Genomic DNA, 17,101 nt, shown 5'->3' on the forward strand with positions numbered 1-17,101 from the left:
TCCAGCGTATTTTTACGCCCACGATGCGCCGGTGTAAAAAAATTACGTCGGTCGGAAAAAAATATTTTTCAGGCGTATCTCGTTTTTGGGATACTGCGCCTATGCGCAGTATCCCAAAAACGAGATACGCCTGAAAAATATTTTTTTCCGACCGACGTAATTTTTTTACACCGGCGCATCGTGGGCGTAAAAATACGCCAGCCTAAGTGTAAATATGCGCTGCCGTATCTATATACGGCAGCGCATATTTACACTTAGGCTGCGCATCTCGAGATACGCCGGCGTAAGTGCTTTGTGGATCTGCCCCGAAGTCTGTTTAAAGCAACCTGTCAAGTAAATAAAAAAAAAACATTTTTTTTTGTGTTTTTTATTAAATGTTCCTCTGTTGTCCCTTATTGACCCTTGATTTACTTTAATCAACCTTAATTAACTCTGTATTTTCCTCCATTTAATTATTATTTTCCTGCTTTGAATTATTTTATTTTTGTTTACGTTTTTTTGGTTTGCTTTATTCCTTAATATTTTTTAACATATATTTACACATTTCACATTGAAAAAGCACAAAATTTAAAAAAAATCTATTTTTCTTTTTTTTTGTAAATAACTTTCAATTCTTTGTACCATTGCTGACATCTGAAGTGAAAAAAAAAAACAGTTGTGGTAGGTATTGGTATTGACGAGTGCAAAAAAAAGTATCTGTACTCATAAAAAAATTGGTATTGGTGCATCCCTAATCAACAGGGTTCTTTCCCACTAGCGCAGAGGCTGCCAGCACACCGAAGCACGGATCTCAAGCACACTGACACATGAAAGCAGCCTAGGAGAATATTATTTTAGTGAATTATTGCTGATAAATTGATCAGTGGGAAAGGGTGCAGGGTATGGGATACTCCAGACTATAAGGCCTCATGCTGCTGTTTTCTAGCATCAGACTTTTTTTTTACTGCCTCTAAACTTCCCTGCATGTTCTCCTATGTGTTTATGCACACGTAGGCTTTTATCAGCGTTTTTTGGCAGGAGAGCTTAGTGGCAGAAAAAAATCCCTCTGCCAGTGCATTCTGGAGCAGCAGCATTTTGGCAGAAAAAACACTGAGCTCCTAAACTTTTCTAAAGTAAATACTAAACTCGCTGGGCACTGGCATTTAGCAGAGTTTTTTTTAAAAGCAGACTGGCATCCTTTTCAACCAGTGATTAGCTGGTTGTTAAGGAGCGGGCCAGGAAATACACTTTTTTGGTATTCATTTGGGGGGGGGGATCTGGGGGCATATCTTGTTAAAGGGGGCTTCCAGATTACGATAAGCCCATCGCTTGCAGAACCCAAAAACCACTAGCCAGGGTTGTGGGGAGGAGGCCCTTGTCCCCATCAACATGGGGACTTGTCTTGGGCTTTAAAGCACCTGAGTAATGTAGCCTGGTATGGTTTAGGAGGGGGGGTGCTTGCTTGTTCCCCCTTTTTCCTGCATGCTCGGATAAGTATCTGGTATGGAATTTGGGGGAGACCCACTCCATTTTTTTTTACATGAGGGTTCTGGTATGGATTGGAGGGGCATGTTGTTGGAATGGGGTTTTTTCCATTTTTTTTTTTTTTATTATTGCCAGCAATGTTTTTTTTTTTACCACTGATAGCTTAGGACTCATCTTTTGTTAAGGATACAGCGGCCACCAGGACTATGTATCTCAATATTCATAAGTGCATAAGAGAGTGCAGCTGCTATATGGCCTTGTGAATAATGAGATACAACATCTTGGTGGCTGTGTACTAATACTATAGGGGTATTCGTGCCAGTGTAGCTCTCAGGGGGACTGCTTGCCTCCAGGTGCCTTTTAGTGAGATTGTTCAGACCAGATCTGTCAGGCAAATTCTCAAGGTGTCAGAGATGATTCAGGTGTAGGTCCCCCAGCTCTACTACAGCTTTAAAATTGAAAGCTCATACAGAGGTACAGGCAAAAAAGCTGTAAGAAATACCTACAGGAGCCTGATATTGTATCTGCAGTGTTTTTCAGGTACCTGCAGGAAAAACTAATAAAGGCATTTTGTTTTCAGCAAAAATATGTGAATTTTTTTCCTTAAAGGAGAACTTATCCTTTAGGCTGGGTTCACACTGCAGCATGCTCCGGGCTCCGGCTCACAATACGGGTCCGGTGCATCCTCATTCACTGTTTCAGGTCTGATTTCAGCCCAAGTTTTTGGCTGAATTCGGACCTGAAACGGACCAAAAGACGCACAGGACTTATGTGCAATTCGCACTGGAGCCGCTGCTGAAATGTGTGAACCAGCTCCATAGAGAGCTGGTCACAATATCCTGTTTTGCGAATACTGATGCAGAGAAAAATCCACATCCAATTTGCAACAGTGTGAACCCAGCCTAAAATACACTTTAAAGTATATCTTTATCCTAAATTAAAAAAAAAAATTGGCTAAAGTGGGAAAGAATTAGGCTTTCTGCAAAGTTTTTATTGGATGTATGTATTGCCACTGGGAAGATCCAACTCTATTTGTACTGGTAAAATATTAAATTCAAAATATTAGCGTTGTCTCCAGTACAAAAGGTAAGGGGCAAATATTTTAATGGGAAAATGTCTCTTGTTCCAAAGACAACTGTCTAAAAGTGGAATTGCTTCATATTGGGAGATGTCCTCTAACTTCCTGTGGTGTCTCTCTGGGACAGGAAGTAAAGGGAAGTTTCCCCGATAGTGTATAGACAGCAACATATAAACTATCAGGGGTTTAGCCCTTCTCTACTCTACTTCTGAAAGAAATTTGGGCTATACATATGCATTAACATTGATAGTAATAGCAATACAATTGCTATTCCTGTGTGTCATTGTTGACTCTTAGTTTGGCTCACTTTCACTTATTTTATTTGGCTTATATTATTAAATAATATAATAAAGGGGGGTTTGGGGACTTTAAATTTGGCCCACGACATTCTATGCCTCCATCCCTGAATCTGAAATTTAAAAGGAAAAGGTTTGGGACTTTAGATGAAGCACATCACACATAGCTGGTAAAGTGGTCAAATGCATGATGGCACATTTATTCTTTCATATTCATACAGATATGATGGCATATTATCATTGTAATTCATATATATACACACAGAGGTCATGAATAACACATTGCACTATAAAGTATAATTATTGTGGGCTGGCTTGTAATCCATATCATAAATTATATATATTAAAATCATTAATGATTGCAGAAAGTTCACAATAATCAAAGCTGTAAACACATGACAATGCATGACGCGTGCGTTTCGTGGAATCCACTCTACTTTAGGCGTGGGTGCAAGGTGCGTATCTGCAAAAAAAATATATAGATACCATTGTAGTTGGATGGTTAACTCAAAAAAAGAAAAAGGGGGGGAAGAAAAAATATATCCATCCCTGAGTTACTTACTAGTCAGCTACAGATTCAGTGTGCAGTGTTGCAAATTGAGGGCTGCCAGGGATGTGTCTGTCCCGGGAGCTGTGGCAGTGGCCCATGAAAAACCAAGGTACACACGTGCAAACCCCCAGAGGGTTATGGGTCTCCATGTCATAGTACCGGTAGTTATAAACGCAGATGACAGCTCTAGTGAATTTCTGTAAGAATATTGAATTGTGAATGAATATACTGTAGTAGGTGGTGATGTGTGCTAAAATAACAAAACTTATGACTATTAATAGGATGAAAAGAAATGGAGAACATGTGGGGAAAATAAGTATAAGTAAACCACAACCCAAGTGTGGAATGCATATAGTATGTATGTGTGATAGATAGATATATACCCAGCTATCACCCCCAGAGGACACTGCACACCACACCAGGATTATGTTGCTAACGTGAAATCACCAGGTAATTAGTCTGGGAGTCTCTCTTTTTCTTTCTATATGAGTTCCTTTAGGCCAGGTTCACACTGGTGCAACAAAATGCTCCGACATTGGGAGCTAATGTCGCATGACGTGTGAAAATCAATGTTTCCCTATGGGAGCCATCTTAACTGGTCCGACACAAGTTCGTCCGACTTTGAAAATGCTCCCTGTACTACTTTGATCCGACTTTGATCATACTTCAGCCCATTCAATATCATTGAAGTCAGATCAAAGTAGGATCCTTGTCCTAACCATCTGACTTTTGACATCTGACATAATGATTACAGCAGCAGTAAAAGGAATTTATCTCACACTGGGATTGTTTTTGTTTGGATAAACGTAGTGTCCTGTTCATTCAAGTCGGATGGATGTAGGACCGATGTAGGACTGATGTCGCAGAGCAAAGTAGGATGAAAGTTGTATGACTGTCGCGTAGTATCAGTGTGAAACCAGCCATAGTATCATGTCTTCACTCAGTCCTCTGATGCCTATATTAATTCCTCACTTGGGTTGTGGTATATTTCCACTAATTTTCCCCACATGTTCTCCATATCTTTTCTTTTAATCTTCTTTTATTGGTTTTTAGCAAAGCAAGAGTATACAGAAACCTAGGAGGCATTCCTCTGGTTAAAGTCAGTCAATACATAAGTAACAGTATTATCTTCATAACAATTCATCTAGTAAAAGTAAAAACAAAAAGTAAAGGGGAAGTGGATCTCTTTTGGGGGAAGAAAGGAGGCTCATAATCTGTTACATTATCTCTCTTCCTATACTTGATCCTTCCATACTACCCCAGGTCTACTTTGTTGATCCGCTCCCCTAATACCATTTTGCCCTCCTTCCCTTTTGCCACCTGACTGACGGGAGATCCGTATCCCGTCGGGCTTGGGGCAACTAATCTGTTCCTCCTGCCTTACCTCCCCTATACCCCCCCCCCAAACTAAACAAAACAAGCACCAAAAAATGGGAAAGAAAAAAAATTAATAATAAAGGGAAAAAAAAAATACTCATAGTTCCTCCCCCCATCAGGTCCCCCCCCCCCGTCCACTCCTCCCTCAATCCGCGTCCATCAGGGCCTTTCCCTCCTCCGAATATCTGAATGTGTTCCACTCTGCCCATGTTTCTAAATATACCTTCCGTTTTTGCCTTGAGGTCCAAACCAAATCCTCCATTCTATTCAGATTTTCAACTCTGTTAAGCCACATTCTTATAGTTGGAGGGGATGTCTGCTTCCACGTCCCTGGTATACATGCTCGGGCAGCATTTAGAAGGTGGCAGGTCATTGTTCTCTTATATCGTCTCGCTGACATCTCTGTATCTTGCAACAGAAAAAAAGACCATTCGTCTGGTAGCTGCGTCCCACTAAATCTCTGTGTTATTTCCCGGACCCTACCCCAATAGTTTAAAATCTTAGGGCAGGCCCAGAAAATATGCATTAGGGTTCCTCCCCTCTTCCCACACCTCCAGCATCTATCTACCATGTCTGGATAACACTTGTTCAATACCTCCGGTGTCCGGTACCACTGTGACAGGACTTTGTAATTCGTCTCTTGTGTCTTTACACACATAGATGTTTCAAAAATATTCCGAATTATTTTGTTCTTTTGTTCATCTGTAAAAAGTCTCCCCAGTTCACGCTCCCATCTCCATATCTTTTCATCCTATTATTAGTCTTACTGTAGGTTTTGTTATTTTAGCACACAGAACCACCTACTATATTCATTCACAATTCAATATTCTTTAGAGAGATTCACTAGAGCTGTCACCTGCATTTATAACTACTATGACATGAAGACCTATATCCCTCTGGGGGTTTGCACGTGTGTACCTTGGTTTTCCACGGGCCACTGCCACAGATTCTGGGACAGACACATCCCTGGCAGCCCTCAATTTGCAACACTGCATGCTAAAGTTGGGGCTGACTTGAAAGTAACTCAGTGATGGATATATTCCCCCCCCCCACTACATTGGTATCTATATGTTTTTTGCAGATACGCACCTGGCATTCGTCTGCTCCTGAAGAAGTGGAGCGAATTCCACAAAACGCATGCGTCATGCATTATAATCATTTGTTTATAGCTTAGATTATTATAAACTTTCTGCAATCATTAATGATTTTAATATATATATATATATATATATATATATATATATATATTTTATGATATGGATTACAAGCCAGCTCCCAACAATTATAATTTATACTGCAATGTGCTATTCATGACCTGTGTGTGTGTATATATATATATATATTAGGGATGCACCGATATATCGGTGGCCGATACATATCGGCCGAAAATAGCAATTTTAGGGACAAGCCGAAACACATTTAAAATCGCCGATAATAACCGCCCTCCGTGGGCGGTACCATTTCGTCTAGGAGGGGGGCGCAGTTTTTTTTACAAATGCATTTGCGGCCGTTAGACAAGTACAGAGCGCGGGCAGCGGCAGTGGCACTGTCCAAATTGTGTGCCGACTGCCGATCGCGCTCCACCGGAGTCCTCCTAGCTCCTCCTAGCTCCATTTCCTGATTTTTTTACTCCCCCCCTACGGGGGAGTCTCTTGGTACAGTCCATCGTCGTGCGCCGTGTGACGTCACGGCCGGAGGGGAGGGAGGACTCGGAGCGCTGTGTCGGAGCTGCCTGTGACACAGAGGAATCGAGCAGTGTGCTCCAAATAAAAAGTAAGCACTAGCAAAACATAACATGTTAGAACTTGAAATAAAATGAAATAAGGAACTCAGAACAAATGAAATCGCTGGATTGGGGGGGGTGGTTAATACTGACTGAGGTGACTGACCAGCACTTAATGAAAAAATGGCAGGTAAAAATAAAAATTATCTGCCATTTTTTCACAGCGGCACAGTGAGGCTGCAATTAATGTTTTTTTTGGTAGTCAGAGAAGGCAAGCATGGCTCAATAACACACAGACGTTTTTTTTTAAACGTTTGTGTGTTATTGAGCCATGCTTGCCTTCTCTGACTACCAAAAAAAACATTAATTGCAGCCTCACTGTGCCATCACATGCAGCCACTGTGCCCATCAAACGCAGCCACTGTGCCAACACACGTCGCCACTGTGCCCATCAAACGCAGCCACTGTGCCCATCAAACGCAGCCACTGTGCCAACACACGTCGCCACTGTGCCCATCAAACGCAGCCACTGTGCCCTTCAAACGCAGCCACTGTGCCCATCACATGCAGCCACTGTGCTCATCACATGCAGCCACTGTGCCCATCACATGCAGCCACTGTGCCCATCACACGCAGCCACTGTGCCCATCACATGCAGCCACTGTGCCCATCACATGCAGCCACTGTGCCCATCACACGCAGCCACTGTGCCCATCACATGCAGCCACTGTGCCCATCACATGCAGCCACTGTGCCCATTTAAAAAAATGTAAATATGGGGGGGGGAAAGAAAAGTAATTTTCGGTTTCGGTATCGGTTTCGGATTGATTTTTTTTTTTTTCCGGTTTCGTTTCGGTTCTGAAATTTCCATTTCGGTGCATCCCTAATATATATATATAGATAAAAAATAAATATATGAATTATGATAATATACCATCATGATATCTATATGTATATCATATAATAAATGTGCCATCACGCATTTGACCACCTTACCAGCTATGTGTCATGTGCTTCATTTAAAATCCCAAACCTTTTCCTTTTAAATGTTATTAATATAATAATATAGGGGCTTCTATCAGATCTGCATGAATTGCTCTGTATGTATCATCCTTTGTATGCCTATTTCTGTATCTCAGCTGTCCACTCCAAACAAGGTGCTAATTCCAGAGCGTTACCTTGACATGGAACCTGAGAGCCCTTTAAGCCAAGAGGAACTGCAAGAGAAGCAGAGGAAGGTGGAACGGATAAAAACGCTTATCGCAAAATCAAGGTTAGATACACATTAAATTTAAAAAAAAATAGATATAATATACACATACATGCATGCAAATATACTTAATTGTAGCATCGGTATCAAGTATTATCACAATTATATCCAAAGGTACCGTAATTAAACTTTAATATAGGTGATAAGACTATTAATATAATTTTTGTACTAATATGATTTTATGCTTTTTTTTTTTAGCACATGAGGTTTTTATCTGAAAATTTGTTTTTAAAAGTACCTTTAATATGTTTGTTATAATAAGCAAATAATTGAACAAAAAGCAAATGTATTTTTAGTTGTTTCATGTAATAACTAATGCAATTTCAAATATTTTCTAAGTTTTTACTGAAAATATACATAGGTTCCGATACTCACTTTCAATGCTGTATGGTTGATACTTAATATTTTCTAAAATATAAACCTGTAACAACTGAAAAGCTAGCCAAGTCCTACAGGTGCCCAAAAACCATTCTTTGTACACCAGTTTCTCAGCCAATTGTTCAACTCCCTAAACTCTCCTTGCCTCTCTGATGTGGTTCATAGCACAGATCCTGGCAGTTTTGGTTTGCACTAACGTAAAAGAGGAAGTAAACCCTGATGGGTTTTACTTCCTCTTTTGCACCCTGAAAACCCTGCAAATTAAAGCATAATGGGCTAGTATGCCCCGCATACTAGCCCATTATGTGACACCTGCAAACAAATCCAGCGCTTTCCCCTGTGCAGACTGCGTCCATCTTCTCGCTCCTTTTCCTTCTGGGGCCGTGGACTCCGGCTCTGTGATTGGCTGGAGACATTTGACGTCACTCCTGCGCACGCCAGTAACGGCACATGCTATGGAGGAAACAGCACGGCACACTACAAGTGAAATATCTCCTAAACGGTGCACGTTTAGGAGATATTTCCACTACCTATAGGTAAGCCTTATTCTAGGCTTACCTATAGGTAAAACTCACACAAAAGGGTTTACAACCACTTTAAATAGTTACTACCAGAATTTTTGTTTCCCTAATGTCTTTGGTTTTATGTGCTAGCGGCTGGCAGAAATTCTTAACTATCTCCCATTGCCCCTCATTTGCAGGGTGTAATATATGCCGACTCCGAGAAGATGTTTTTGCACTGAAACGGTTTGCTTACCAGTACCCCATGAAGAAACAATTCTGCAAGAAATTAGGTTTGCCAACTGGTGACCCAGCCATTTTCTATTTAATAAGACCCTGACCGTCCCAGTGGGTGATGTCTAAACCTTTAAGGATGCCTTGTATAAGGAGTTGAAAGTCCCTTTTAAGTTTCCTTCTTCCTGCTGAGAGTGCCTCTCTGAATAACTTTTTGAGAGCCCTGAGTTTCTTAGGTGATGCCTTGGAGTATTCCTGGAGAGAGCTTTCAGGAGTGGTCAGTATGTCTGTCCACATGAGAAGGATCCTATGACTTAAAGTGATTGTAAAGGCTTGTTTTTTTTACCTATAAATATAAGGCCTTGTACACACGGTCGTTCCAAACCAATGAGAATGGTCCGACGGATCGTTTTCATCGGTTCACCGATGAAGTGGCCTGACGGCCTGATATGCGTACACACCATTGTTCCAAAAACTGATCGGGTCAGAACGCGGTGACGTCAAACACACAATGTGCTGAATAAAACGAAGTTCAATGCTTCCAAGCATGCGTCAACTTGATTCTGAGCATGCGCGGGTTTTGAACCGATGCTTTTCTGTACTAACCATCGGTTTGGACCGATCGGGCAGCGGTCCATCGGTTCGGTTTTGAAGCATGTTTTAAGATTTTGGACCGAAGGAAAACAGACTGATGGGCTATACACACGGTCGGTTTGGACCGTTGAAACTGAACCTCGGTCCATTCTCATCGGTTTTGTCCGACCGTGTGTACGGGGCCTAACAGTGTTATGCTTATGTTCTCTGTGCAGTGGATTTGCACAGAGCAGCTCCAATCATCCTCTTCTCTGGTCCCTCTTCTGTGATCCTGGCCCCTCCCTCCTGTTTAGTGCCCCCACAGCAAGCAGCTTACTATGGGGGCACCCAAACTGAGTCACAACTCCCTGTGTCCATTCAGACACAGATCCCCGACCCGGCCCCATCCCCTCCCTCCCTCCCTACCCTGATTGTCTAGATTACTCTGATTGACAGCAGTCGGGAGCCAATGGCATTGCTGCTGTGTCTCAGCCAATCAGGAAGGAGATTCTCAGACAGTTGAGACACTCGTGGACATCACTGGACAGAGATGGACCTCAGGTAAGTGTGAGGGGGGCTTCTGCACACAGAAGGCTTTTTATCTTAATGCACAGAATGCATTAAGATAAAAAACCTTCTGCCTTTACAGTCCCTTTAAGTATTGATCGGGGTAACTCGCACATTGAGAAACTGCCCTTTAAGGGTTAATGCTTATTTGGACCATCCTTGGATGTATCCAGAAAAAGAAAATTACTCTTTTTACCTCCTTAAAAAGAATGTCAAAGGGTCCCTTTCGTAAGCAACCAGCCTCAAGCTCCAAGCAAAACTCTCATCCCTTTTTCATGAGAAGAACTGAATCTTACAGTTCTGGAGGCTGTAATTTGTATTAATGACACTAGGGGACCTAAGTAGATTGAGCCTCCAGTGTCATTATATGTCATTTGTATTTGAATATTGCTGTTCACAAATGCAAACCCTTTCTGTTGTTGCTATAAGAGCACTTTAAATTGTGTAAACTGTGCATTATTCAATTATCTATATGGTTATTTTTGTACTCTTTATAAAAACCTTCAGTAAAAAATATTGAAACGAAAATTGCTGTTCAGACGCTCTCCATCCAATCTGACAGAGGTTGAGCTATTTTACAAAGTACAATGGGCAAAATGTCAGCCTCTAGATGCGCAAAGCTGGTAGAGACATAAAGGGGCTGATTTACTAATATCAATGCGCTGCGCCAGTTCATGGCTTAATTAGTACTCCGGATGAAGCCTTAATTAGGCGCATGAACCGGCTTAGCAGCTGGCGCAATGCAAGTACTATGTAAAGCCGCCGCCGAACTCCCTATAGAAGTCTATGGGAGAAATCAAAAGTGTTCATTTTAAAGGTTAATATGCAAGTTTTGTCCTAAAAAGTGTTTGGGGACCCGAGTCCTGCCCCAGGGGACATGTATCAATGCTTTTTTTTTAAATTTTAAATGGCCGTTTTTTCGGGAGCAGTGAATTTAATAATGTTTAAAGTGAAACAATAAAGGTGAAATATTCCTTTAAATTTCGTACCTGGGGGGGGGGGTGTAAAGTCAGCATGTGAAATAGCGCATGTTTCCCCTACTTAGAACTGTCCCTGCACAAAATGACATTCTGAAAGAAAAAAAGACATTTAAAATTAATTCCCGGCAATAATGAATTGTCGGCTCCCGGCAATTCTGAGAGGATTCATTCATATAAAAAAATATATATAGCGTGGGGGTCCCCCCAAATTCAATTACCAGGCCCTTCAGGTCTTGTATGGATATTAAGGGGAACCCCGCCGTCAAAAAAAAATTACGTGGGGGTCCCCCCAAATATCCAAACCAGGCCCTTCAGGTCTGGTGTGGATTTTAAGGGGAACTCCACCCCAAATAAAAAAAAATGGTGTGGAAAAATCCACACCAGACCCTTATCCGAGCACGTTAACCTGGCCGGCCGCAGAAAAGAGGGACAGAGTGCGCCCCCCCTCTCCTGAACCGTGCCAGGCCACATGCCCTCAACATGGGGAGGATGTCCCCATGTTGATGGGGACAAGGGCCTCATCCCCACAACCCTGGCCGGTGGTTGTGGGGATCTGCGAGCGGGGGGCTTATCGAAATCTGGAAGACCCCTTTAACAAAGGGGACCCCCAGATCACGGCCCCCCCCTGTGTGAAATGGTAATGGGGTACATTGTACCTCTACCATTTCACCAAAAAAAAAAGTCAAAAATGTTAAAAATTACAGTAGCCGGTTTTTGACAATTCCTTTATTAATATCTTCTTTCCGCGCTTCTTCTTTTCTTCTTTCATTCGGGTTTCTTCCTCCATCTTCCTCTGCTTCTTTCTTGGGACTTCTTGTCCGCATCTTGCCCGGCGTCTTCTTCCATCTTCTCCTTCCGTCGGCCTTCTCGTCCCGCATCTTCTTCTTCCTCTACTTCTTTCTTGGGTCTTCTAGTCCGCATCTTGCCCGGCGACTTCTCCCATCTCCTTCTCCTTCTCCTTCTATCAGCCTTCTCGTCCCGCATCTTCTTCTTCTTCTGAACACTGCGCTTGAAATTGAAGTCCCCGCCGTGTGCCACTCCTGGGACCCCACCCCCCTCTGACGCCACAGGTAAACTCATAAGAAAGTCATGTGCGTCAGAGGGGGCGGGATCACATGAGCGGCACACGGCGGGGAATCAAATTTCAAGTGCACCGTCCGGAGAAGAAGAAGCCGTGCAAGATGCGGACGAACTTCCAATTGAAGTTCCCGCTGTGTGACGCTTTGTGACCCCGCCCCCTCTGACGCACATATACCACACGCGGACTTTCTTATGAGTTTACCTGTGGCCTCAGAGGGGGCAGGGTCACAGGAGCGGCACACGGCGGGGACTTCAATTTGACCCCTTTGTTAAAGGGATCTTCCAGATTTCGATAAGCCCCCCCACCCGCAGACCCCCACAACCACCGGCCAGGGTTGTGGGGATGAGGCCCTTGTCCCCATCAACATGGGGACATCCTCCCCATGTTGAGGGCATGTGGTCTGGTACGGTTCAGGAGAGGGGGGGCTACACTCTGTCCCCCCTCTTTTCTGAGGCCGGCCAGGTTAACGTGCTCGGATAAGGGTCTGGTGTGGATTTTTGGGGGGACTCCACGCCATTTTTTTGGGGTGGAGTTCCCATTAAAATCTATACCAGACCTGGAGAGCCTGGTATGGATATTTTTTTGTTTTTATTTGATGGCGGGGTTCCCCTTAATATCCATACCAGACCTGAAGGGCCTGGTAAGTGAATTTGGGGGGACCCCCACATTTTTTTTTTTAACCACTTGACCACCAGGCACGTAAACCCCCCTAATGACCAGACCAATTTTCAGCTTTCGGTGCTCTCACATTTTGAATGACCATAACTCAGTCATACAACACTGTAACCAAATGACATTTTTGTCCTTTTTTTTCCACAAATAGAGCTTTCTTTTGGTGGTTTGATCACCTCTGCGGTTTTTATTTTTTTCGCTATAAATTAAAAAATAACGAAAATTTTGTAAAAAAAATTATTTTTCTTCATTTCTATTATAACATTTTGCAAAAAAGTAATTTTTCTTCATACATTTGGCCTAAAATGTATACTGCTACATATCTTTGTTTAAAAAAAAAAATTATAGCAAAAAATATTGCGCAAACCACAAGTGGTCGTGGATCAGGCTGCCAACATAACAAAGCAGGATACTTCGTGAAAAACAGTGTAGAAAAAATGTAGCGCCAAAAATTTAAAATGATAATAAATCTCCTGAAAGGATGATGTGAAAGTGCTTATGACAATCAAACGACTGATGACAATAATTGCTCTAGTGACACAAAAATTATATATACAAAACCTGTGAGGTAAGATCAAAACAAATGCCACTCAGTTATAAATACCAATGTGAATGGTGCAAAATAACATGATAAGTGATCTGATCAAATATAAAAAATGAGATAGAGCATCTAGTCTCTCATAAACACCCACTGGGTGTTGGATGAAAAAATGCAGGTGCAAAATCCATACAAATGTGAACTAAAAAGTCCTTTGGAAGTACATGTAAGTTTCTTCAGATATTGGGGTGGAGCATGCGATCTTCAACACAAATAACTCTCTTCAAACTTGGACAACAATTATAAAGATGGGTACTCTTACCAGAAAAGGTGGACCCTCAGCCTCACCATACGGTGGGAGGGTCATCAAGGCTTTAACAGACTACCGTCTGAATCTGGGAGTCTCCCCTTGGGATGATACGGTCCAAAGATGACCATACAAAGTCTTGATTGTCCGGAGAGAGTGTTGTAGATGAAAGTCAGCCAGTCAAGGTTGCTCCAAACCCCCCCGATTGTATGCAAAAAGAGAACAATATAGAGGTGCTCCTCATAGTGTAAAAAGTAATTTATTTAAAAACTTTTTCAAAAATTGCACACACAGTGGCAAAAAATAAAATGAAATAAAAATGAAAGTGAAAAGCTAGCAAAGCCACACTTAAGTGAACAGTTGTAAAACAACAACAGACTAAAAAAATTTTCAGTAAAAAAACACAACAAATGAAAAAAGCAGCAAGCGCTCCCACCTTGAAAGGTAAAGGAGAATTTCCAAAAAAGTCAGCAGTCCATAAAAAGAACAATCATATATACATAATCGAAGTGGGCAATTAAATGGAATAACTCACTCAAAATATACATTATACTTAGGCATCCAAAGTAAACGTCAGACGCTTAATTGGAATAAAAAATAATCCCAATATAAAAGTATAAAAATATATATATGCCCTGATGATTATTTTAAGATTGATTTATAAACGCATTTAAATCCCATTCGACGTTAAGTCCATTGGTGCGTAACTTTTGAGCGTGTAGATCCAGAAGACCTCTAGTTTCGAAACCCCTCTGATCAGGGGTTCCCCCCTCCAGTGGGGAACAAATTTATCAATAATGGCAAATGTAGTGCCCTCTAATTTCTTATTCTGTGCCTCGAGATAATGTCTCGGTACTGTATGCTTGTCGCATCCCTTCAGGATTTTTGCAACATGTTCACCTGCCCTTGTGGAAAAGCTCCGTATGGTGCGACCAACGTACTGTTTTCCACAAGGGCAGGTGATAAGGTACACTATGTGCGTGGAGGCACAGGTGAAAAATTGTTTCATGGGATAGATTATCCCAGTGACAGTGGATTTGAAAGAGACTGTTTTCTTCCGTCCCTGTGTATTGTTGAGACATACCCTACATTTCCTGCAGGGATGGAAGCCCTTAGATGGGGGAAAAAAAGGAAGGTTTCACTGGGGGATCGATCACATTCGGGGCAACTTGGTGTTTCAAAGAGGTTGCCCCCCTATAGATCACCATAGCATTGGTGGGTAAGGTAGGACCCAACAATTGGTCTTCTTTGAGAATCCCCCAATGTCTATATATGATATTTCTAATTTGTTTGTACTGTCCAGAAAACGTTGTAAAAAAAGCGTTTTTGAACTTTGGGTCTTGAGCTTTTTTAATCTTCTCAACTGTGAGCAAAGAGCGGTCCACCCTCCCAATATCTTCTATTTCAGCATCTATTTTAGCACTTGAATAACCCTTGTCCAAAAACCTCTGTTTCAATACTTGTGCTTGAGCAAAGAAATCAGTAACATCTGTACAGTTACGACGGATTCGCAACAGCTGGCTTTTAGGAATGGAGTTAAGCCAAGCTGGATGATGACAGCTATCAGTAGGGATAAAGCTGTTGCGATCCGTGTTCTTGAAGTGTGTTTTGGTAATCAGACGGTTTGGTTGGACTGCGATTTCTAGATCAAGAAAATTAACGCTATTGAAACTTGCCTCGTAGGTGAGGTTAATCCCCACCTCATTTCTATTTAACATGGTCATAAACTGATCCAACGATTTGAGATCACCATTCCATAGGAGGAGGATGTCGTCTATATACCTGGCCCAAAGAAGAATCTCCGGCCTATTATAGGCATAGACGACATCCTCCTCCCATTTGGCCATGAAAATGTTGGCAAGACTGGGGGCAAACTTGGCCCCCATTGCCACTCCCTTTAATTGTTGGAAGAAATCACCATCGTACCAGAAGTAATTATTGCTGGTAGCAAACCTAAGTAGGTCCATAACAAAATACTTCTGTATAGTAGGGATGCTGACATTACGATCGAGAAAGTTCTCCACTGCCTGAAACCCTAAATGGTGGACGATGCTCGTGTACAGGGAAGACACGTCCGCTGTGACTAACAGGACGTCTCCACTGTACACAACTTCATTAAGGCGAGCTATGGTATGTCTCGTGTCCTTCAAATACGAAGGAATGTCCTTAACCATAGGTTGCAAGTGGTAATCTATATACTTCCCTATGCGGGAAGTTATAGAATTAATCCCACTTATGATGGGTCTCCCGGGAGGATTAACATTACTCTTATGTATCTTCGGTAAAAAATACATGGTAGGGATTCGAGGAACTTTCGGCATGAGATATGCATGTTCCTTTTTATCCAAAATTCCATTCTGAACTCCTCTAGTGAGTATTTTGCTCAACGAGGACTTAATTCTAGAAGTGGGATTTGAGGGTAGTTTTACATATGTGTCGCTGTCTCCCAAGATACGTAACATTTCCGCATGATAAGCAGACTTGTCCAGTACTACAATCCCTCCCCCCTTGTCCGCCGGACGGATGACCAAATCCTTATGCTCACATAGACTTTTTAAACCCAACTTGATTTGTGGATCAGTGAATGTTTTCTTTAAGGGTAATTCATCTAAGTCTTTTAGGACCATATCTCTAAATATCCTAACGTTGGGAGCCATAGGGCAAGAGGGGTTGAAAACGGACGGATTGGAAAGTCCTGTATGAACAATCCGGGAGGATGTATCTGGTAGACTGGACCTACATGGATTGCTAATGAAATAGCGTTGTATATTCAATTTACGTATGTATTTTTGTACGTCAATGAATGTGTGAAATTTGTTCAAGGTTTTAGGAGGGACATATTTAAGGCCCTTATCCAGTACTGCCTTCTCTGTGTCTGTAAGGACCACTTTGCTCAAATTAAAAATACCTGTACCCCTTAAACTTTTCTCTTTTTTCTTTCGGGCTCGTCGCCCCCCTCTCGAGCCCCGTTTGGATTTCTTCCCCTGGGGTAATCTTCCTGGTCCCTGTGAAAATCCCCCTGGTATTCAGATCTAGGTTGATTCTGATTATATGTATAGGGTGATCTCACATATTGGTATTCCTCCCTTTCATTATATCCATAGGGATGGTTCGATGGTCTGTGTGTATATTCCATTCTAGGTGGGAGGGGTCTACTTCCTCGGCCAGGGGTGGTTTGGGGATGTCCATTAGGGTACTCATAGTAGTTACGACTCCCACAAGGTAGTGAATCATAAGATCGAGAATCCTGAGGGGTGTCTCTATAATTCTTGGATCTCCCTCTGGGTCCCTTCCCCTTCCCTCTATTAGGGTGTCCCTTTAGTGGAGGATTAGGGGTTCTGGGAGCCACACCTCTGTAGGTGGATCCATCATTTTTTCCCAAAGGGCCAGAAGATGGACCTGGTTGGGAAAGGGCCAGAATTTTCCCTTCACTGGAAGAGGGTTGTGATACTTCCATTACCAGATTATGGGGATCGGGCTCCTCTCCTCCCACAATTGAATTTTGCCACCTGA

General features: G+C 42.2%; 1 protein-coding gene across 5 annotated transcripts in view; it reads left to right on the forward strand.

Annotated features, from left to right (window-relative positions):
* Positions 1 to 17,101, forward strand: part of PLEKHA6 (pleckstrin homology domain containing A6) — a 1,721,986-nt gene that overhangs the window by 1,439,589 nt on the left and 265,296 nt on the right. For 4 of the 5 annotated variants that reach the window (XM_040339539.1, XM_040339538.1, XM_040339541.1 and 1 more), the window contains one exon: positions 7,628 to 7,761. The exons of the other annotated variant lie outside the window; for it this stretch is intronic. In XM_040339539.1, the coding sequence (XP_040195473.1) occupies positions 7,628 to 7,761 (134 nt within the window). The remainder of the gene's footprint in view (positions 1 to 7,627; positions 7,762 to 17,101) is intronic. 5 annotated transcript variants of the gene reach the window in all.

Source organism: Rana temporaria, chromosome 2 (genome assembly GCF_905171775.1).
Source record: "Rana temporaria chromosome 2, aRanTem1.1, whole genome shotgun sequence".
Classification (NCBI taxonomy): Eukaryota; Metazoa; Chordata; class Amphibia; order Anura; family Ranidae; genus Rana; species Rana temporaria.